Source organism: Mycteria americana, chromosome 1, assembly GCF_035582795.1.
Source record: "Mycteria americana isolate JAX WOST 10 ecotype Jacksonville Zoo and Gardens chromosome 1, USCA_MyAme_1.0, whole genome shotgun sequence".
In the NCBI taxonomy this organism is placed as follows: Eukaryota; Metazoa; Chordata; class Aves; order Ciconiiformes; family Ciconiidae; genus Mycteria; species Mycteria americana.
The window spans coordinates 89,823,882-89,847,633 of record NC_134365.1 but is presented as its reverse complement, the minus strand read 5'-3'; the positions used below and the strand labels follow the sequence as shown (position 1 = coordinate 89,847,633).

General features: G+C 39.4%; 1 protein-coding gene across 8 annotated transcripts in view; it reads right to left on the bottom strand.

Annotated features, from left to right (window-relative positions):
* Positions 1 to 23,752, bottom strand: part of MAN1A2 (mannosidase alpha class 1A member 2) — a 158,481-nt gene that overhangs the window by 56,835 nt on the left and 77,894 nt on the right. For all 8 annotated transcript variants that reach the window (XR_012777073.1, XR_012777076.1, XM_075511580.1 and 5 more), the window contains exons 6-8: positions 9,524 to 9,618; positions 6,762 to 6,885; positions 6,235 to 6,328 (exon numbers count right to left, since the gene is read on the bottom strand). Coding sequence is in view for 6 of the 8 variants with exons in the window: in XM_075511580.1 (XP_075367695.1) it covers positions 6,235 to 6,328; positions 6,762 to 6,885; positions 9,524 to 9,618 (313 nt within the window). In the remaining 2 variants the exon portion in view is untranslated. The remainder of the gene's footprint in view (positions 1 to 6,234; positions 6,329 to 6,761; positions 6,886 to 9,523; positions 9,619 to 23,752) is intronic.

Below are 23,752 nucleotides of genomic sequence, written 5' to 3'. Positions count from 1 at the left end.
AGGACTGCTGGTAAATGATGGAAAGGGGCTTGGTGAGCACATCTGCCAGCTCCTTCAACACTCTCGGGTGGATCTCATCAGGCCCCATAGACTTGTGAATGTCTAAGTGGTGCTGCAGGTCACTCACCATTTCCCCCTGGATTATGGGGGCTCCAGTCTGGTCCCCATCCCTATCTTCCAACTCCAGGGGCTGGGTACCCATAGAACATTCGGCCCTGCTAATAAAGACTGAGGCAAAGAAGGCATTAAGTACCTCAGCCTTTTCCTCATCCTTGGTCACTGTGTTTCCTCCCCCATCTACTAGGGGCTGGAGATTCTCCTTAGCTCTCCTTTTGCTGCTAATGTATTTGAAGAAATGTTTTTTGTTGTCTTTTATAGCAGCAGCCAGACTGAGCTCTAGCTCAGCTTTGGCCCTTCTAGTTTTCTCCCTGCACAGCCTCGCTACACCTTTGTAGTCCTCCTGAGTTGCCTGCCCCTTCTTCCAGAGGTCATAGACTCTCCTCTTTCTCCTCAGTTCGAGCCAGAGCTCTCTAGTCAGCCAGGCCGGTCTTCTTCCCTGCCGGCTCGTCTTTCGGCACCTGGGGACAGCCCGCTCTTGTGCCTTTAGGACTTCCTCCTTAAAGAATGTCCAGCCTTCCTGGACCCCTTTGCCCATAAGAGCTGCCTCCCAGGGGACTCTCTCGACCAGTCTCCTAAACAGGCTGAAGTCCGCCCTCCGGAAGTCTAAGGTGGCAGTTTTGCCGACCTCCCTCGCCGCTTCTCCACGTATCAAAAACTCTATCATTTCATGATCGCTCTGCCCAAGACAGCCTCCAACCATCACATCGCTCACAAGTCCATCTCTGTTCGTGAACAAGAGGTCCAGCGGGGCACCTTCCCTAGTTGGCTCACTCACCAGCTGCGTCAGGAAGTTATCTGCCACACGCTCCAGGAACCTCCTGGACTGTTTCCTCTCTGCTGTATTGTATTTCCAGCAGACATCTGGCAGGTTGAAGTCCCCCACAAGAACAAGGGCTAGCGATCGTGAGGCTTCTCCCAGCTGCTTATAGAATAGTTCATCTGTCTCCTCATCCTGGTTGGGGGGTCTGTAACAGACTCCCACCACAATATCTGCCTTGTTGGCCTTCCCCCTGATTCTGACCCATAGACACTCCACCCTATCATCACCATCATCGAGCTCTAAACTATCCAGACTCTCCCTGACGTATAGGGCTACCCCACCACCTCTCCTGCCTCGCCTATCCCTCCTGAAGAGTTTATAGCCATCCATCGCTGCACTCCAGTTGTGCGAGTCATCCCACCACGTTTCCGTGATGGCAACCATATCATAGTTTTCCTGATGTACAATGGCTTCCAACTCCTCCTGCTTGTTACCCATTCTGCGTGCATTGGTGTAGAGGCACTTCAGCTGGGCTGTCATCGGTGCCTCCTTCATAGAAGAACACCCCTTGCGTGCTTTGAGGCATTTCACTGGTGTTTCCCTCTTGGCTCCCGTTGCCTCAGTATCCCCTGGCTCAACTCCGCTCGACTTCGGCTGTGCCCAAGCGTACCCCGCGCGTCTCGAGGACTCAGGCCGACTGTCCTCGCTGTCAGCCGCTCCCTCCAACCATGGCACGTCGCCCCTCAGCTTCTCTCGGGCAAGCCTGAATTTAGCAGTGACCAGTAAGGCATTCACCTGGCAGTTTTTAGGACTGGGTTTTATGGCATTCAAATGGAAACAAAGGGATGGAATGGTAGACCCTGTGCAGACCTGCCTGCTGCGGCTCCCAACCCTGGCTGCTACTGCTTCACAAAGCAGGCAGAAAAAGAAAGAAGGTAATCCGTCACCAGAACCCTTCCTTCAAGTACTAAGTAAAATCCATGAAATGCACATGGAAATTTATATTCGTAAAAATGTAAACATTAAAAAGACATGGCTATAGATTAGATTTATGTCACACTGTATGACTCTACTCATCTCTCCAACTTGTTAAGAACCTGGAAGCCATGGTCACATCCTTCTTGATGAAACCATAATTACTAATTGACTGGTAAGTTACTTTACTGATTATACCATTTTAGGTATTTGTAACAGAAACATTGACTGGTTTGAATGAAAACACATGTCTTTGTAAGCATCAGCAGATGTAGTAGAACAATGAGCGAAAAGGATGGTCTGTATGTCACAGGGCACTGTCCCCAGAACTTCATTGCCCAGCAGCGGAATGGCAGAACATGCTGTTTATATTGAGATCGAAAGGCGTGCACGCTGATAAATCAAACCACAGCAGAAATGACTCAGACACTGCATCCTAACATCAGAAGGATGGCGACAAGGTTGCAGCATATTACATACACCATTCCCCTTCCCCAAACCCAAGAAGAGAACAGACCACATACATATATTTTAAGCATACATTTACATGAGGAAAAACAGACAAGACACAGCAATGTGGCCTAAGATGTATGGAGGCTCAAGACAGAAATATTCTGAGGCATACAAAACCCCGTAACAATTGCTGATCCCTGAAAGATCTGTCCAAAAACTAGCTCATCATTGTCATTCAAGAACCCTAGATATGTGAAGAGGACTGGATAGCAGCATCCCTTTTTCTTTGAGTCCAGACAACTTGCACACATCTTGGTACCTGTGATTATGAGTGAATTAAACTTACCAGAAAATGAGAGTAGGTAAAAATCAGCTGGCTTAACGACTCTGTAAAAAAAATAAATATCGCCTTCCCCTTCCATGAGATCTAGCACTGAATATTATTACTCTTAATTTCCTAACACCAGCAGCTGAGATATAAGTTCCATATTTGTGAATTATATCCAGTTCATATAAAGTTCTGACGGACAATATGACATTTAGATTCTGCAAAATCCAAGATTCAAAAAAAGAAAGGCAGTCTGTTGTGAGACCTTACATGTGCTAAGAAGTTACTCATATGGCAGCATAAATCACTGCACACATCTCGGGAGCAAAGAGGAAAAAGGAAGGAAAGATTTCTAAATGGGGTATTTCAAAGGCACATTAGCTGCTCACGCTAACATTTAATACTTGGGATTGCAAGTCAAATAAAGTAGATGCAATCCTTGTGGGGGTTTTGTGATTAAAAACACAAAATGAGGATGTGCCTAGGCTCCTTGTGCAAATATGTCTGAGAAGGTATCAAAATACTGTATCAAGGTAGAATTTTCCACAAAATTCTTGTTGCAAGTAGAGATACATCCAGCTTACAGTCCTACAGGGCCACACCAAAGCCACAGAAAATGTTTGAGGCTTCTCTTTTCTTCCACAAATGTGTCTTGCAATAGGAATTATCTTTAAGTATTCAAGTTTACTTATCAACCTGTTAGAACAAAATTAAACAGAAAAACAACACAGAAGTCTATCTTTTTCTCTTCTATTCAAATCATATAAATTTTTTCTTTTAAAAAAATAAATTAAAAAGTAAAGAGAAAACATAACTACTGAGAAAACTTGACCTAAATGGATTCTTCCATTATATATTTTATTTAATACTCTGGATAATCATCTGGTAGTAATAACATTAATTAACGTGAGATGTGCACATCACTGACATTTTTATTACTTTGAATAAAGGTACCCACCACTAGATTATACCCACCGCTAGGATGACTGGTATAGAAATAGAAAATAAACCCACCACTAAAATGATGCTATATTGCAGCTAAATCCTGTATTTCTTCAACAGTGTATTTAGGTATGTATTTATGTAGATTTATTTTACCTATTCACACCCCTCATGACTTAGTTGGAACACTGTACAGATTAACAGAAAACCTAACTGCAATTGAGCCAAAAAAGGCTGAGGAGGGGGGAAAAAAAAGAGTTAAAAGGAAGAAAAATACAACAGAAAACCCAGAAAGGTCAGAGTCAAGAGTAACATGTATCTAGGCAAATAAAGAGTTCTGAAATAATTCTCAGAAACTTATCTGGAGAAAGTACTTTGTACAAGATAAGATGCATCAAACTAAAGGTCACAGCAAAGGGCAGCTTTCCCAGAAGCTGAAAGAAGAAGAGTTATGCTTTGGTACTCTTTCCATTGTCTCAGTCTTTCCAGTACTAAAGTATATAACAAGCCAAACACAATGCTCTTTGAAATTACCTTCTGAGGAGGACATAAAAGCCTTGCCTGCCCTTAATACCAACAGCATGACTCAAGTCAGTAACAGTATCGTGGACTCTGACACGAGTCCTCTAGTGAACTGAGATGTAATGCGTGAAGGCATCACCCTTAACTGACTTCTGTGATGCAGGATACGATGTCTGCAGGAGAATCAGAAGAAAAATTCCTGTCTAAGCCTCAGCTGTTCCAGCTCACGTCTAGTGTTTCAGTGCATGTGCACCTTTACTGTAACTTCTTAAATTTCTGCAAATAGTTTCACTGAAGAGTGATCTATCAGGGATACAACTAAGACAGTTTCTCATCGTTCCATCCTGGTTTGTGGCAGGAAAAACAGAATTAGGGATTCTTGCTTTCTTGTTCCCACAAAACCTTTCAAGGCAGGTTTACAAATGCTTGTTGCATTGAAGATATCTTAGAAACACTACCAGAACATCTGTATCTGCACTTGGAAGCTTATTTGCTAAAAAACCCCAAACAAACAAACAAACAAACCCCAAAAAACCCACAAAACAAAAACCCAAACAAACAAAAAAAACCACCACCAAAAACACAACCCCAAAAACCACCACACCCCAAAAAACCAACCACCAAATTTCAGGAAATAAGTTTGTGGCTAATGAGCAGCACAGAAAAATCAAAGGCTCTATAAAGTTGCATTTCTTTTTATCCTAAGAACTTAAGTCTCAGTATGTAAGCCTAAACTTTAGTCCCAAATGTATTCTCTTTCAAAATTCATTTAAATAGTATGTTTGAGCTCCACCAAACTTCTGCAAAGTTAAAATTTTCACTGTATGTTTATTCTCAGTGACCAGGATTATTTTCTTCCAAAGAGCTGCTAATTCTGAGTATTATTACTACAACTGACAAAACGCCCCTAAAGAATGCTGGTGATACACCACTTTAGACTAGTTTTGATAGAAGTAGCAGGAGCGATTGGTTAGGAATAGAAAAAAGCAATAGAAAAAAATTATTTCAGAACAATGTAAAATTGTCTTTTGAATAAATAATAGATGAATATTTGTATTTGCTGATTTTTTTTCCTGAATGCATTGTTAAACCTAAATTTGCCTGAAGAATTTACCTCATCAACCCGTGTGTCAGTCTCAGAAGGCGTCACTATTCACTCAAAGATATTAGACTCTTTGGAGAGAATTTTGGCCTTAACAGTCAGACTAGACAACTCTTTCCACAGCCACTGCAATGACAGCTGCATTCATTTCCCTCATATACCAGACTCAAAGTCAGAAGCAAATTCTCAGTTTGCAAGCCAGAACACGTTCTGCTGGATATTTACAGCCAACCATTGAAATCCCCAAAAGCTATCAATGATGTCAAACAGGACAGAAATAGATCATGTTGCTTGCTTTTCCTAAAGAAACTTGCATTCATAAAAGAAATAGGAACAGAAACCTTGAAGAAAAGAATTCTCTTCTATTACACCCACTATGAAAGCACTAAAACACTCAACTTTTCTTGGAAGAACACTTCAGGAAAAGGAATCATATTTGTGTCTCTATCTTCATGTTTTATCTCTCCACTTACATTGTCAGCCACAAAACCATTTTTTTCTTTTCATTCCAAAGCCTTTTGGTAACAGCAGGATCTATAGGGAGGTTCATCATGCCATTTCACATGCCACTAAGTAGAAGAATGATGTTTGTAAGTGTCAGTCCCTAACACCAGGTGAAGGAGCTCAAATTTAACCACCACAAACATGCATTACTTCTACGTTACCTTACAGTAATCCACTTACCAGATGGCTTGCAGGACAAACTGAGGAACAAAATAAAAATGAGGAAACTATTTTCAGCCTCATTCTTTATTACTGAAGATTTTTTTGCCTGATAAAAGTAAGGATAAGCATCAGATTTTGTAGGAAGCTGCTTTCAGAAAGTACCATAAAAATCGAGCTGCATGACTTCAGAGAGTGCAACAGGCAAAAATTGATTTCAGGAGATCTCAAGTCCAAGTAATCCCTCTACGTTGCATGTTTTCAAGCAATGCTGTTCATGCCCTATAGAATAATTTTTCTGATCTCCAACTCAACAACAAAATAAGAAGTAGAGCTTTAATTAGGAATGAATAAAACAAGAATACTTACGCTGACCCCACCGGCCTGTTCTTGGATTCAAATAATTTGGATAAAGTCCATTAGGACGATCCATTTTTTGAAGTAACTTCCGAATGTGCATGACCTAAATTAAATCAAGAATCAGGATCACCACTAACAACGTTCATCTGCTCTCTGCATGTAGTTACATCTAATCTTTTTTCTTTTTCCCCCTTTTTTTTTTTAGTAGTAAGTTTTCTTAACCTGAACCCAGAAGCTTTCTTGAGGGCTTCCTGCAGATTAGTACATTTTTGCTGTTAAAGGACTGCTCACATAAACATGTTTAAAAATTATGATTTTTAAAATGTATGCTGAAACAAATAAGAAAACTTGTGTTGTCATAAATTTCTAGTTGAAAGAATCACCTATTTGGTAACAGAAATAAAAGTATGAAAAAATTTACCTGCTACCAAGAATGCAAACAGTATGCAATACAGAAAGTACTTCCCCTTAATGCAATTTATGATGAAACAGTATAAAAGACACTTGTGTGATAAAAAACTGAATTTGAGACCCACCTTGTTGTAGTATACAGGCTCCCCTGTCAAATAGCTGAGGTGGACAAATTCCATGTGCAGAGTACCAAACTCTGCCAGGATGCTGCTGCCGGCAGAAGCCCAGCCCCAGTTTCGACCCACACCACTGAATTCCAAATATGCATTAAAAAGGGAGAAAAGAACAAAAAATTCAGAATTACTATGCACAGCACTAGTAACAACCACCACAGCAAATTAAACAAGTAACAGCAAAATATTAACCAGTACTTAAGATTACAGGAGTTGTGGTTTCATTGATCAGTTGGTTCATTGATTGGGTCATTTTGGAAAAAAGATACCATAACCTCATCAACAAAAAGTCCTGTGATTAAAAGATATAATATTGTAATGTCTCAGAAATATAATGTCCTAACACTGGGACCAATCTTGATTATTGTTTATTCATTGCATGTTCCTAAGAACAAGAATCAAAAGCAATTATCAGATGAGACAAGTACACTTCCGAAGGTGGCAGCATTTGCCTCCTTGTTCTGCCAGACATCTGCTGTGTTCCCTTTACCTGCGGGGGATGTGCTTCAAGTCAGTATTAGACACTCAAGCAGGATGGGATTGGGCCTTATCTGTATCTACATAGAAAAACAGTATGTTTACTGTAGGCAGAATAGTATGAGTTCCTCAGGCTCACAAAGAATCAACAGAAAGACCACACACTTTTTGCACTCTAAGAGATACCGTCTTGCTAAGTCATAACTCCTAAATTACCTCTGGTTCAATCTAACTCAGGAGTTTTCACCACCTTCCAGGAACAGGTCTTAATTTAGGAAGTTAACTACATTTTCCTGGAGATTACTTCTACTACTTCTCATAAAAGTTTTCAGTTATGAGTAAGACTACAATCAATTAGGAATGTCATCTTACTTATTTTTTAAATTATAAATTAGAAAGAGGAAATGTAAAGGAAAAATGTTGTTTATGGAGCAGTATTTGTAGCTCTGACCTGAGACAGAACAAGACCTTTTAAAATACAGTAACCACTGTTTACAGAGTGAAGAGAGACAAAATCATAGCTTGTCTCAGAGTTTGTTTTGGTACAGCTCTCATAAAAAGAAAAAATTAAGTGTTTCATTATGAATACAAAACCTAATAAAACACAAGTCGATAATTTTCCAAATATTTCTTTCAGGTCTTATCTTTTACTGTATGTCAGACTCATGATAAGTGTTCTTATATATGCTTGCTATTGTCACTGCCCCCTGGCATGCCAGCCACTGTATTTTCTGCTGTGATGATGGCAAGTTCTGTACATTACCAAGACACCGACACAGTAAAGGCATAAACAACAGTGGCATGCAGGAAATTTGTGGCGCTCCAATCCTTTCCCCTCTGCCTACTGCAAATCCTCCTCCCTGGTCCTGCCTTCCTGACTGTGCTCTTGATACCTGACCTATGCAATCAGCCTCCATGTTTTACATCTACTCCTTGCAGTTTCTTAAACCTTGCCATCTATATTGCTCAAGCCAGTGAACCAGACACCTGTGTTGCCTGAGGAGTACAGCCACCTGGGCCATTCAAACATACTGGAATCACGGTGCAGGCTTGCACTAAACAAAGCAAAAATGAAAAATTTGTGCACAGAGGAATTTCAAGCCGTATGAAACTGCAGGAAGAACACAAGACTGAGTAAACCATAATGCTGTGCAGAAAGTGCGTAGGGAAATTTAACCCAACAGTACTAACTGTACAGAATAAATGGCCTTGGAGGGGAAAGTGCAGCACAGGCAAGGCAGAGAAAACCAGGCAAGGGTGGTGAGGCCCTGCGCCAACAGAAGGGAAAGCCACAGCTCCATAGTCTTCACCCAAGGAGCGACAGCAAAATGAGGATCATTTCCCAATCACAAAAAGGCATGTAAGGCTAACATTTTCAAAGTAGTCTAAACCTCTTTACAGTCTAACAAAGCACAACAAATCTCTCTCCTAAAAGGAAAACAATTTAAAAAAATTCAAAAACTCTGCTATTTACTATCCTGAATTGCTTAAATGTACACACAATCTAGACACGCCTCCCCGTTCAGCTACTGTTTAAGTACATAATACAAATTTTAAAAATGCCTTGCATCAAAAATGCTCTCTCAAAATCTGAGGGAAATCCCAGCATTGAACAAGCAATACAAGATAAATTAGACAAGGCAATTCTCTTCCACAAGACAATGTAGACCATCTAAGTTCAGCATCTGACCGAGCAGCCATCTAAAGGAGTTTCTCCATCTCCACTGACCATAGTGGACTTCAGCACACTAGCCTTTATACCTAAGTTGAACTGTAAAATGAATACCTTCAGAGTCTGATCATCTTCTCACACATTGTGAGTCTTCTGAAAGTAACATACAGCTCACACAGTACATAAAACCAAGTAAGTTCAACCATGGCCTGCAAACAATTTTCTTTAATGACTAAAGAATAAATTATTAAGCTCTAAGGCAAGACATGGCATAACACACTGGGCATGTTCCAATGGCATATTGAATTCTTATTGCAGAATCAAGAAAAAAAAAGTCACGGTCACGATCTATTACAGTTAATGAGGCAGAATACTCCAAACTCTTAAAATGAGTAACGCTCATTTTAAAAACGCTCATTTTAAAAACTCTCTAAAGTGCCAGGAATGCTAATTTGTCTGCATCTTCTACAGTTCCACTACTACGAAAAACTGACATATGCCATTACTAATTTTAAGTTGGAGGGAGAGGGAGGAACACACTTCCCCACAAAAGAAAATTTGTTACCTTTTCAGATTCACCATTGCCCATGGTATACCCGTAGGTGTGTTGAAGGCTGGAAGAAGTTTTCCTGCCAGTTGCACTGCTTTAATCTTGAAAACCTAAGATAGTAGGATCAATTGCAAATAGTTACAAAGTCTGATTTATCTCCAAGAACTATAAAGACTGAAATTTCCTTGCCCCACCCACCTCTTTGTATTAGAAAAGCTTTACATTGCAAAAAAATACATTAACTTATCATTTATGTTTCACTTGTTCACTTCATAAATTTCAGTAAGATTTGAACATGAAAAGAAAACTTGTAATTTTAATTTCTTTCCTTCCATGCTCTCCAGCAATAGTACTAAGGTTCCTATTAAAAAGGACTATCAATTCTCCTTCCACCTCCCTACACCAGTATTAGGAATTTCAAGTGCTTTCTAAAGCAGTCTTTAAACCATACTTTATATTTTGTAGCTAAAAATCAAGAGACCTCCCCGATCCCTCAACACAAGTGTTTTAACTTTTACAAACTTACTATCTCTTTTTAACAAGATATATATATAGTGCAGACAGTTCCTATTCTCTTATGAACATTGTCTATGCAAAACCATATATACACAGTTTCCTGTAGCTTTTCTTTCATTGATAACTCATAAGAAAAATAATTACAGGCTTAATCTTCCCTCTCAAGTCTGATTACTCACAGAAATTACTGACAGGATGAAATCTCTTTCATTTCCAGTGTTGTTCCTACTTACTTTTGGAACATAAATCTGTAGTGGCCCTTACTCAGAGCCTAATGTTTATTAGTTAAATAAGCAACTGGGAGAAAGTTCCTTCTAAGCCTATAGGAAGCATCTTTTCCAAGAAGGCATATAGATCCCCATGACGTAAAACTGTCTAGCAGCTAGTTGCTAGAACACATTTGAATTAACTCATTGTCAGTATTCACTATATTTCTGGAAAAGTATCTTCTTAATTTGGAGATAACATTATTTATCAGTTTGAAGCACTGCACAAACATGTAAGAAAAAGAGCTACCATGCCCCAAAATAACCTCTGCAACATGGACATACTATAGAAGCATTATTATCAACTACCTGGCCTGTAATCGAAAGAAATAGGAGCTTTAAGAAGGACTACAAGACAGCTCTGTTAGATTTATAAAAAGGATTTCTCCCTTTTGTAAAGTTTACGGGAGGAAAACAGAAGAAATGCTCGCTGGAGAAGCAAGCTGAAAAGTAGCTGAAAAATAAGCACTCAAGAACCTCCTCATTTTTCATACGGAGGTAGGAAATGATCAATATCTTAATATTTGAGATGGCAACTAGTGAGACATAAAACAAAACAGCAAATAGTATTAAAGATGGCATCTAATTGTATTCGATGCAGCGGAGTATGAAGAGATGGAGATGGATCTGAAAGCAATGAGCCAGGAAGAAGAACTCTTACAGAGGTACTCTAAATGAATTGTAAGATGGGATATATCTAAACTGAAAAAGAGGATACCTCAGAATACAATTTGATAGAATTGTGAAGTAACAGAGGCAATATGGCTTGAATGATTTTTTTTAGCAAAGATTCTGACAAGAGACAGTCTTTGAGAAAATATGCAGAAATTTAGCAGTAAAATTCAGACAACGTTCTGACCTTGAACAAAGGACCAAGTCAAAACAGGAAGGCATAGTATAAATAAGAGGCATAATACAGGTGGAGTCTATGGTAATTGGGGAAAAAGAAACCCTGAAGAGAACTAAAAGCTCCGTCTTGGCCCAGTTACATATAAACTACCTGATTTGCACCTATAAACACATGTCAAAAATTCATGCTGAACTTTTAGATTTTTAAGTAGTAGATGGCTCAAGACCAGATAGAACTATCTACAGGGAGTCATCTAAAGGGAGTTCCTCTACAGCACAGACAAGCTCCAACACCTAATCCAGAACAGAATGATGACTTCCAGTTAAATGGTCCACAGTTCGGAGAGACATTTGTGGCGTGAATTTGTTTAGCTTCAGCTTTTGGATCCTGCACCCACTGAAAGTGCTACACATTACTGTATTATTCATTAAAGATACTGAAACATTAGCGTAAGAATATTCAATGAGAGAACATCCCTAGAAACATGCTCACTAGAAGAATATTCTTAATGGCTAACTATTTACATACTGCTATCCAGCTTTTAATCAATTTGAAATGTACTATGATATTTGGGGAACAAGCCATAGTATTGGAAGCAGTTTTTAGTAAGAGTGTATTAAGTAAAGGTTGAGCTGACCTACATGTGCATGAATCTAAACAAGGACAGTTAAAGCAAGCACTGTGCCAGCTATTTCAGCATGTGAGCAAATCAGAGCGTCAGGGTGGCAGCAGTAACTGCTAGTTTAGACAACCGTGTTAACAATACCTGTGAAAACTTGCTGTGATGAAAGGCACCTTCCTGTCACCTCTGTTGGGTTGAGAACTCTACGTACCACTAATTTAGCATCAGAAGGTAAAACTACCTCTCTATATCCCTCTCATCCAAGACTGAATCCAAAGAAACACTTAAAAAATGGGTTAAAGATGTGTCTTCATTTTCTATTAAGGTAGAATCCTTACCTTACTGCCATCTCAGTCCCATCTCACTGCTGCTTCTGGATAACAAAACCACCTAGTACTTGATACAGTGTTTACCTATACAGACTTGAGTGAGAACTGGGAGACAGCTACACAGGTCTTTTTATCAGAGCAAAGTGACCAGAAGACCATATTTGGAGAGATGTAGGGAAAGAAAGAAATATAACAAGCAGTGGTGGATGAGGTGCCTTTTATGGGAGACTGCAGATGTGACCAGAGTGCTCTGCTGAGCTCATTAAATTGACCTCTTTTAGTAAGTTTCAGACTTACTATAAGAACAACAGTAAATGCCTCAGGCTCTAGCTTTTAAATAATGTGCTGGCATCACAACATGGTTATTTATCATACAGTAAGTATTTTTATCCTTTTTAAAACAGGTTGAACTGATAGATTCTATTTCAGCCATAGCAATTCCCTGTTGACAGCTTGTGACAGATGCACTTGACCCCTCAACCAAACTAGTGGTAGTTTGGTACAGGCTCCAAAGGAGGTAAAGGCCTGAGGCACAGCCAGGCCAAGAACTCCTCCTGTTCCAATCTGTTCTCTGAAAACCCACAAAGGAGCAGAGTGACATAGTGAGCATTGATACAGATGAGCTTGGAACACCGATCACGCGATTAACATGTGAATAGCAGGTGGCTTTTCCAAGACCCTTTATCAAGGAACAAAGAAAGTTGTGAGTACAAGGAGTCTCATGCACACCTTTCCCATCGCATGTAATTTGACTACAAGCCAGTCACTTTATTCCACAAATATGACAGCCTAAGTGAGCCTTCTCTGAGCTCTCCCTGCTAGGCAGTGTGGCTGCATGGCAGTGATCTCCCCTTGAGCTGGGATGCCTCTCGATGTTGCTTCTCAAGGCAGACACACCTTTTACCCAGGACAGATCTTTGGTAAGCGACCGATATCATGCATAACCTTGTAGTACGGTAAGTTTGATTTTGTACCTTGGTAGTTTTGAATCATTGTTCAAATGATTGTGCCGTACAATAATAGAGTGAACCTTGCCATCGAACTTGTAAAGTCACACTTTTACAACATCATATTAAAACCACTTTTGCTAATACCTTTGATAGTGGTTCTTTAAGTGATCTAAATCACCCATTCGCAACACAAGCAATGCCTTTCAAGAAACATACAGGCAAGAAGAACAGGGAAGAACAAAAATGAATGGATGCCTTGAAAATAGAGCTGATTAGGAAAAAGTAAAACAACTGGGGTTATTTAGTCCAGAGAAAAGATGTTCAAGAGAGGACAAGATAATGACTTTTCAGTATATAAAAGGCTAATACAAGAAAAAGGAAATATTTTTTTCTGTGGACAGGGAGAATACAAAATTGAGCAAGGGAAAGTAAGTTAGTTATTAGGAAAAAGTTGGTGATAAGGACAACTAATAATGAAACACAACTGTGATTGCTGCAGAGTCATCACTACAGCTTTTAAAAACGCACAGTACGGCATCTGCAACAACAAACACTGACATGATTTGACTCTGCCAGGGAAAAGAATAACTGAGAGGTACAAAGCTTCCTTACCGCTCTTCCAGCCATATTGCCAATTAATCAAATGGCTCGTGCACATTCCATACCTGTAAGAGGAAAGCGTTTTGTCTCTCTCAGGGCCTTGTACCTACTCTGTAGACCCATGCAGCACCTTTGTAATTGGTGTATAAATCATGGAGACCATCCACTCCCAAGTTTCTTTGCTAGCACAAGCTCCAAAGTATAGGAGCCTGCAACAGAGAGGGAGTCACAGAAACCACAAAGACAATAGCTCTCAAAGAAGTGCTGTTCCTGCAGGAAACCTCAATCTTTTTTCAAATGTGCGTTCACACTTGCATTAATTACAGAATTTAGCACGTAGTGTGGCTTTAAGGTGTGGAGACAACTCATCAGGGTTGTCTTAAAGACCCCGTAACAGCTCTAGCAAGACATCCTATTTTGAAGATGCAAAAATACTGTTCTAGGTAAACATGTGTATTAATCCCAGGGTAGCTGTTCTGTCCATTCTCAAGATACAGACATTTTTTCAGAAAAGTTTCAGAAGCCACCATAGACTTGGAGAAGTATTTCCATTTTACACAGCAAAATCTAATACACTAAATCCATCAATTTACATGGCCTTTGGTAGGCTAATGTTTCTTTCTGCAAATGCTGTAAAGCAATGGAAGGATTTTTTTCCCCTATCAAATACAAATCAAGCTGTCTACAGCTATAGGGAGAGAGAGTGAAAATTAGCAGGAAAAGCAAAACCTAAACCCCAAATCGGATAAGTGGATCCCTCGTTAAGATGAAAACATCAATCAGTATCTACAAACTAGTGTGTACAGCAGAGCAGCTGTGAGGGCCTCAGTAATTTTCATCCATTAAATTGATGCTTAACATATCTAACCTGCCACCCACCCCACAATATGAAAGCTTGCTCCTGAGCCTATTAATCCAAGTAAAGCAAAAACATTCAGCAGAAAAGGCCTTAAAGATTAAGATGATTCTTCAAAAGTCTTATTGATGTATCCAGTGACTGCTGAGATGCATGGCTGCAACTCTTAGAAGACTACATTATGCTAATACTGCTGTTAGGTGTTCCCTTCCAGCACAATGAATGGCAAACAGTCTCGAATGGCCTCTGTTCCTAACTCTGAGGGGGATTATAGATGTTTTATACAAATAAAAATCTCTTTCATTTATGTGCATAGATCAGTCTAAGTCATTCTTCTTAAACAGTAATAAATGCCAGGCTCCTGCTTAATCTTATAGTTATTAACTAGTGAGTATCCATGGTCATGCAATGTGGCTGGTTCTGTGGGTTTGATAACTTTCGATCCTGGAAAAAAAGCATCTGACAAAACAGATATACTGCACAAGTTCACAAAAATGTAGTACTCTTCACTGTCAGTCCTACCATTAACTACCAAATCCTGCACGTTTCCTTTAAACGCTAAGCATGAAGATGACGAGGCAGACCTATCTAATTACCAAATACAGACTAAAAAGAAAAAGATAGCATCTGACAGCAATATTAGACTCAGATCCTTGAGGAAAATATTTGGTATTTCTTGGCCCAATCTAGAATAGTTATCTTTCTACCTTCAGGGTTCAGTCTGCAGTAGTGAACTCTTCACTGCCCTTTTGTGGCTAACCACTCATTTAAAGCCCAACTTGTCAGATAGGACTTTCTGCATGAGCAGAGATAGAGGCTCATGTGATTAACTGCTGAAAATCAAGATAAGCAGCATTGTCACAAAAAAAAAAAAAAGAAGATAATTAGCTCAATAAGCATTACTGTTTTGTTGCCTATTTATGTATAAGCCTTACTACTTCTTCCTAGAAGATGTCTGCATGCCACATGAATAGCTCTAAGTTCCAACATACTTTCCCCCTTCAAGCTTGGGAACTCCTGGGTTTTACAGTGTTCCTAGGGCATTCCCCACTGCAAGCGGGGGTCATCCTGTTACCAAGAAATGACTCCCTCTTTACATATTTGCTTCTAATAAATTCCATGGATTTAATTACAAAGGCATCTTGTGAGATGAGGGAGATGCATTAAGATTCTGGTAACATTCCAACTACCATAGTATGAATTGAGAGTGAGAGAGCACTTCAGCTATATTTTAGACACGTTTGAAAGTGATGACTGGAGAGGTATGTCACATCTAGAATCGGTCCTGGAGAATGTAAACCCATGTTCATGTGAGATTTAGCAAGGCAGCTACAAACTACACCACCTATAGTGGTGAAACAATGTAGAATTACATAAATACAGCAGCACCTCTTCAGCATTGTAGGTCTCGAGCCATAGCAGATGTTCAAGGAAGGAATATTTGCAGATACTGTAAAGACAATACCATAGCTAAGGTACTTTTGCTGTCTTTGGTGAGCTGTAATGATTACCAAAGTCCTTGATGAACAACACTTAGCATTTCTAACAGACTAAAAGTCTTTAAACAAGAGAAGACTTACCCTACAAAGGGATGCTCTGTGAATTTATATTATGTTCTCTATGACAGAAAAAAAATTAATATGGAAATGAAAAATCTAAACCCATCTCAGCAGTCTAAGATCAGAGTTAAAAAAAAATGGAATCAACTCGAATCTGGACTATGGTGTCAACCTAAAATGGCTATGGTGTCAATTGGGTCTGCTTTCTTTACTTCCTCCTTTCAGATATTTGTACACATTGATGAGATGCCCCCTGAGCCTTCTCTTCTCCAGGCTGAACAGTCCCAGCTCTTTCAGCCTTTCTTGAAATGAGAGATGCTCCAGTCCCTTAACCATCTTTGTGGCCCTTTGCTGGACTCTCTCCAGTATGTCCATATCTCTCGTACTGGGGAGCCCAGAACTGGACACAGCACTCCACATGTGGCCGCACCAGTGCTGAATAAAAGCGAAGGAGCACCTCCCTTGACCTGCTGGCAACACTCCTCCTAATGCAGCCCAGGATACCATTCACTTAAAGGGCATGTTGCTGGCTCATGGTCAACTTGGTGTCCACCACTTTTCTGCAAAGCTGCTTTCCAGATGGTTGACCTCCAGGATACACTGGTGCAAGGGGTTGTTCCTCCCCAGGTGCAGAACTTTGCACTTGCCCTCAGTGAACTGCATGAGGTTCCTGTCAGCCCATTTCTCCAGCTTGCTGAGGTCCCTCTGGGTGGCAGCACAATGCTTTGGCATATCAACCACTCCTCCCAGTTTTGTGTCATCACAAAACTTGCTGAGGGTGCACTCTGCCTCATCATCCAGATCACTAGCTAAGATGAACAGGACCAGACCCAGTATTGATACCTAGGGTACACCACTAGTTACTGGCCTCCAGCTACATTTTGCACCACTAATCACCCTCTGGGCCTGGCTGTTCAGGCAGGTTCAATCCATTTCACTATCTGCTCATGCAGCCCATAGTCCACCAGCTTCTTTGTGAGGATCTTAAGGGAGACAAGTGCCAAAAGCCTTACCGAAATCTAGGTAGACAATATCCACTGCCTTCTCTTCATCTCCCAAGCTAGTAATTTCATCATAGGTTATTCAGGGTTGGCTGAGCATGACTTCCCCTTTGTCAATCCATGCTGGCTACGCCCAATCACCTTGTCATTCATGGGCTGGCATCATGGTTTAACCCAAGCCAGCAACTGAGCACCACACAGCAGCTCGCTCACTCCCCCCCTGGTGGGATGGGGAAGGGAATCGGAAGAGTAAAAGTAAGAAAACTCGTGGGTTGAGATAAGAACAGTTTAACAGGGAAAGCAAAAGCCGCGCACGCAAGCAAAGCAAAGCAAGGAATTCATTCACTACTTCCCATCGGCAGACAGGTGTTCAGCCATCTCCAGGAAAGCAGGGCTCCATCACACATAATGGTTACTTGGGAAGACAAATGCCATCACTCCTAACGTCCCCCCCTTCCTTCTACCCCAGCTTTATATACTAGGCATGAGGTCATATGGTATGGCATAGCCCTTTGGTCAGTTCGGATCAACTATCCTGGCTGTGTCCCCTCCCAGCTTCTTCTGCACCTGGCAGAGCATGGGAAGCTGAAAAGTCCTTGACTAGTGCAGCAACAACTAAAACATGTCTGTATTATCAACACTGTTTTCAGCACAAATCCAAAACATAGCCCCATACCAGCCACTATAAAGAAAATTAACTATCTCAGCTGAAACCAGGACAGCTGGGGAATAGTTTTCCAAGATTAGTTGCTCCATCACCTTCCCAGGGATTGAGGAAGGCTGACCATCCTGTAGTTCATTGGGTTCCTTCTTGCCCTTGTTGAAGGTAGGAGTGATCTAAGGGTGACGTCATTCATCTTATGCATTAGCTTTGGTGCCCAACGATACTCATTTAAACCTTAGCCTTTTAAGCTACTATGCTTCTGTGAGGCATGCAGCTGTTAGACACATAAGATTTACACAGGCAGAAAGAAATAAATTTGGCTTAATTCTAACAGTCTCCAAAATTTTAAAACACTGCCAAATTCACCCTGCTGGAAGTCCAGGACTGGTTACTTCTGTTCATGCAACTGTGGCTGCAGAGTCCTCCTGTGCTATGAGAATTCTGGTCTCTCAAGAACAACAGGATAAAGCAGATAGTACTTCATCCATAAGAATTACATAACTTGCTGATTTATTCATTTCACAATCCAATAAATGCTTTGTGAAATGTTCCTTCTTTAAAAAGAAAAAAAACAAACCCACAACCAACAAAACCACCATACCAAAACAAAACCCCTATTACCAATTCAGCAAACTCAGAAAGTCAACATTTATGACTGCCTCCTCCTGCACCCATTCTGATCCAGGCCTCTCTTCCCTTTAAAGGTTTCTAAAGTCAAACCAGTTTTTTTTGCAATAAAAGAAAAATGCCTTTGTAAAGAGATTTTCTGAAACTGCCTTAGTTTTCAAAACATGCAGACTAGGGTGACATTTTCTTCAGCCAGTAACACCCCACATGAGACTTCTACAAATACTTTTATAAAAGAAAATCACACTGGATACTTCCCGGAAAGACATGCCTTTCTTGACAATTTGAAAGAATGGTAGAAAGGCTGTCCAGTTTCAGATGATGCATGAAATTAGGTGATGTAACAGTTGCCTCTGATCTAAAAAGTCATGGCTACACAAGCCTAGCTATCCTGTCTGGAGATTCGGAGATTCAGAGATTCAGCTTGTAAAAAATTTCTAATGCAGTGTATCAGAATTATCCTGACTTCAACAAAAAAGCTGTAACTGCACTCTGCATTCTACTTCTGAAACAAAAAGCTCAGTCAAGCCCACAGGACTGTACAAGTCCATTCATACAGCCAAGTCTCCAGATCTCCTCTTTCATAGAGGCTCTAGACTGTTCTGAGATAAAAATAAAGGTCATGTTTTTTTGGAATACTGAATACAGGGACAGGTAAAACACTGGCAAAAGAGATGGCAAGAAACTACCACATCCTAGCAACCAATATGGATGGACTAGACAACCTAGAAAACTATCCTATAGTGGTAGTTCCTAAGTTAGAGTTGTACTGAAAAGCATTAAAATGCCTATCTGATCATATTGTTCAGCTACAATCTCCAGTCTACAAATGAGCAGAAAAATAAACACAGAAAAATAATTAAAATGCATCAGTTAAATGCAGATAAGACAGATATTATCTGGTTGTCTACAACTTTCCTTATTTACATGTTACAAATTAGCAATTATAGGTTGAAATACTGCTTCTTAGATATAAGATAATAAATACTATGGTTTTCTACCACCAGCAAGGAAAGATTTGCTGACAGAATTCTTAAGTGATACTATTTTTATCTTTTACTGAAGTTTTCCAAGGCTGCTTTCCTGGACAAGAGACATGAGGAATCTGGTTACTGTTGACTGAGACATCTTAGCATCTAATGAAATATTCATCAGTTTCACACTATTGATATTTTTAAAAAATCCACATGAGAAAGTTTGTGCATATATTAGCTTACTAGAAATATTTGAAATTTTTGCTCTAGGAGATCTAAATGTAAAAATTTGGCATGCACTGGACAACCAGCTAATCACGTTTAAACTACCTGGTACTGGCTAATAATACCTCAAACTGCATAATTTCCCTTCACTTCAATAGCCATATCAGCTTCCTTAGCACAGGCTTCATGCATACCCGAGTAGAAAAGTTACATGTTCTCCATTTTTAAAGGGCCTTCAAATCTGAGGCACTTTACACCAGTCAGCCAACATCACAGATCACTTAAAATTCAGAATAAAAGTGATGAAAATCTGGCATATATATGCCTCCTTGATCTGATCATTCCAGGAAGATATAATGCACTGTTTCTCATCCTGCCTAACTGAGCCAAAAAACATGGCAGTTTTGAGTTAGCTTTCTCTTCTACTATTATTATTAGAAAGTAGCTTTCAGCCCAGGCAGTTTTTGTGCTTTATCATTCCTCCTTTTCATCTCTGACTTCTTCTCTGTATATTTCCCTGCACAAGCAGTATTAACCTGCCAGATTAGCTAGCTTTGTAAATAAATTGTCTCAGGACTAGAAGCAACAGTCTTGAATTTGCACAACATACCAATCACAATCACTCATGCCTAAGCATGCTCCAAGGATGTAAGTGGGCTTTTAAAAAACTCTCCTTGCAGATGATTTCATCTTGCTGAGAGCGCTACTATAGCACTGGGAACCAGATGTGAGAGCACAGACAATGTCTGGCATTTGGCTTAAATGTTCTCCCACTAGTTGCTGGCAGCAAGAAAGTAGATTGATTTAGAAAGCCTGGGAAAAGGGAATGGAGAAAGATAAGGATAAAATCTGAATGGCCACAAGGAAACCAAAGAGCCATCAAAGGACAGAAGATCAGTATGGAGCTTTGCCAGCAGGGAAGCAAAATAGGTGAAAGATAAGGCTTCCAGTCCCCCACCTCATACAAGGTCAAGTGTCAGGGAGAAGTTGTTAAAAGAAGAGAACACAAATAGGAGGTGAAGGGAAGAAACAAAAGGCATCAAGAGGAAGGACAGGGAATGAATAGAGGGCTAAAGCAGACAAGACATAACAAGGGACCATGGAGGGAGTGCCAAGAGTGTAGTTGTAAGGAACAGGAGTATGAGGAACATCTTGGGGAATCTGATAGGGGAAGAATACTTTCTCATCTCCAGAACATATTCTTTGGACCTAGAATTGATCTTAATATATCAGCCTCTCAACATGCCTTTGTAGCCAAACACATCCAGGCAAAACAAATGGTAAAAATGAATCTTGGAGTTTCTTTTATTAATCAGTGATTCTTGGTATTTTGCTACTACCAGTTGTTCTACTAAGTTGAGTAACAGACTGCATTATGTTCCTGAAGGTTCCAACCCAACTGACAATCCAGGCTCTCTGTGGTTTTTAAGAAGGAAAATGTGTATTAGGAACCCTAAGAAATGGTTCTGAAGTCAAGTAATTAAGCTGTTTCTGCTATACTTACAAGTCTTATGAGAAACCTTTTCATGAAATAAAAATTATGTACCTTCTCTGATTATTAATCTCTCCTGACACTGGCTTTTTGTGGTAACACCTGCTCCTAATGCGTTCTCCACTCGTGTCAAATATCTCCTTCATTTCCAATATATTTGTCTCTGTCATGTCATCTTTTTTGTCCTTCAGCTCTGTACTTACATTGTATCAATTTCTACTTTTTCTCAGTTATTCCTGTCTCCTGTTTCTCTTGAATGTGCTGCCAAGCTTTCCATTTTAAATTAATCTTGACTTCCCCTTTAGACTTTGCCAGAAATGACTCAGTCCCCTTTAGACTGTATTTACCTTTACAGAAGTTAAACAGTGGTGAAATTACATATTGTTTCACACTATGTGCACTCATTACACACACAGCCTCCCTCCTGTTGGTATGATGTAACAGATTACAATGCAAAAATCAGACAGTCTAGAAAAAATAATTTTAAAAAATCATACAGCTTTTACATCTTCAAAATCATATCCTTTACACAATGTCAGGTGCAAAATACATTTCATTACATTGTACTTGATGAAAGTGAGTACATAGTGTTTTCTGTTTTGTTGTTTTGTTTTGGTTTTTTTTTTTTTCTTTTTAAATGGATGAACTGGCTTGTTTTCACAGATTTACAGACATATTTAGCTTATCTGCAGTTAATATATATATAAGGACCAAGTTCTGACAGAAAATTAGTTGGCAAAAAAAAAGCTATGAGCAATGAATTAGTAAGCACTGAATCTTCATAGCTGCATAAATTCTGCAAGGCACTTGAAAAACCAGACATCTATTTTGAAAAATGGTGAGATAAATACCCTAAACTCCTGCAGCATAATTTATAGATCGTAGGGCCAGAAGCAAGACAAAAATTTTCTTCTTTTATGCCATACAAACAAAAATCAAAAAGGCTCAACAGAGCAACAGTTTGATCTTCTGTATAAAATAAAGCATAATTACCAAGCCACCTTTCTGTAGTATTTCAGTGAAACATTTCTTCCAGAAACATATCTGGACTGACCCATATACAACATACTGACTATTCAAGTGTCCAGGAACCATAACTATCAGTCCCCTATCTTTTCGTGATTTTTCTACACTTCTCCTGTCTTTACACATCCTTTTAAGAACATGGTTACCAAGACCTTTACAGCATACCAACAGTGACCCTTTATTAATGACTTAAATAGAAATAAATTCCTCCTTGTATTCAAAATCCTATTTATAAATCCAAATGCTCATAGGATTTCATACCAAAAGTTCAAACTGAGCTGCTTGCCTTTTGTGAGTTCCACATACTCTTGAAGCCACAGCTACTCAAAACATATTCCCTTGTTCTGTTCCCATGTTGGTCTGGCTGACATGCGTTGTTGTTTTTTTTCTTATAACTTACAGCCTTTACAGCATCTACACCTTTGGCAACATTAAAATGGACTTAATTTATATAGGCCACATTGACCAATTGATTAAATTTCTCCAGAGTTTTCTATTTACTTGCCATTTCAACATGAGCAGATCTACAGTCAGCTATAAAATCTTACGAGAATACTTTTATTGTTAAATCACTACTATACTGATTATCTCTTATTTTCAATTAACTAAATTTCTGGGATGATGAGGAGGAGTGAAATCAGACTAACTGGCTCACAGATACCTATGTCACCTTAAATCACCTTTTCTGAACATGGACGTAGTTGTGTTCTTTTAGCTTAGGCACTTACCTGCAATTTTATATTTTAAATTTAAAAAATGTTAATAGGCTAGAGAGCTTCTTGGTAATTTCTTTAAAGATTTGTCAGATGATTATCCAATTCATAAATGGTAATACAGTACTACTGCAGACAGCTTAGCATCCTCTTGATTCCCAATAGACTAGAAGAGATCACCATCTTTATCATGTGATAAAGGTGAACACATCATTAGAGGCAACATGACTTTTGCTAGTGTTTTGCTAGTTTTTAGTGGGTTTGCTTAGTAGTTTTTTGTGGCATTTGTAGCATTTATTTCATTTTCTCTCACAGTACATACCTGTTCTTGTCTAAACAGTTTTTAATATTCAAACTCCTTTTTAAGAAGGAAACATAATAGTTAGCACTGAATGAAAACAAGTTCCAAAAGGCAAAACCAGTCAGAGATGCCTGGTTTTAAAGCGTTATCATGTCCAGAGTTGTATTTTTGTTTCGTTTTAAAGTGAAAAAAAATCCTACTGGAAGAACTGTGTTTTCAGTTGACAAAAAAGAATGCCATACTTCCTCTCTGGATCAGTTCAAGCATGAAAACCCTCAGTGCAGACGCTAATGTAGGAGGAAAGAACATAGGAAAACTCAGTAGGTAGAAATTAGTGTGTTACTGTGTCAACAGTAATGCCAATAAATGAACGTCTGGAAAAATAACAGATAAGATACTGTGCTTGCTGTCACTGGTGTCCATCAGCATCAGTATGACCTGTTACACTACTGAAGAGGGAGCCAAAAACTAATAGATGTGGTCATCAGGAGATACGGCATGTAAGTAAGTTACAAATGATCTATTCTTTCTTAGCTTCTATAGCCCTCTACAGGAACACAATCAAAAAGTGAGTTTTAAGAGTGGCTATTACTGCATAGTTATTGTATTTTTTATAGCTAAAACAGCTTGTCCTTCATTTCCACCAGTTTAAAGCATGCTATACCAACAGGCA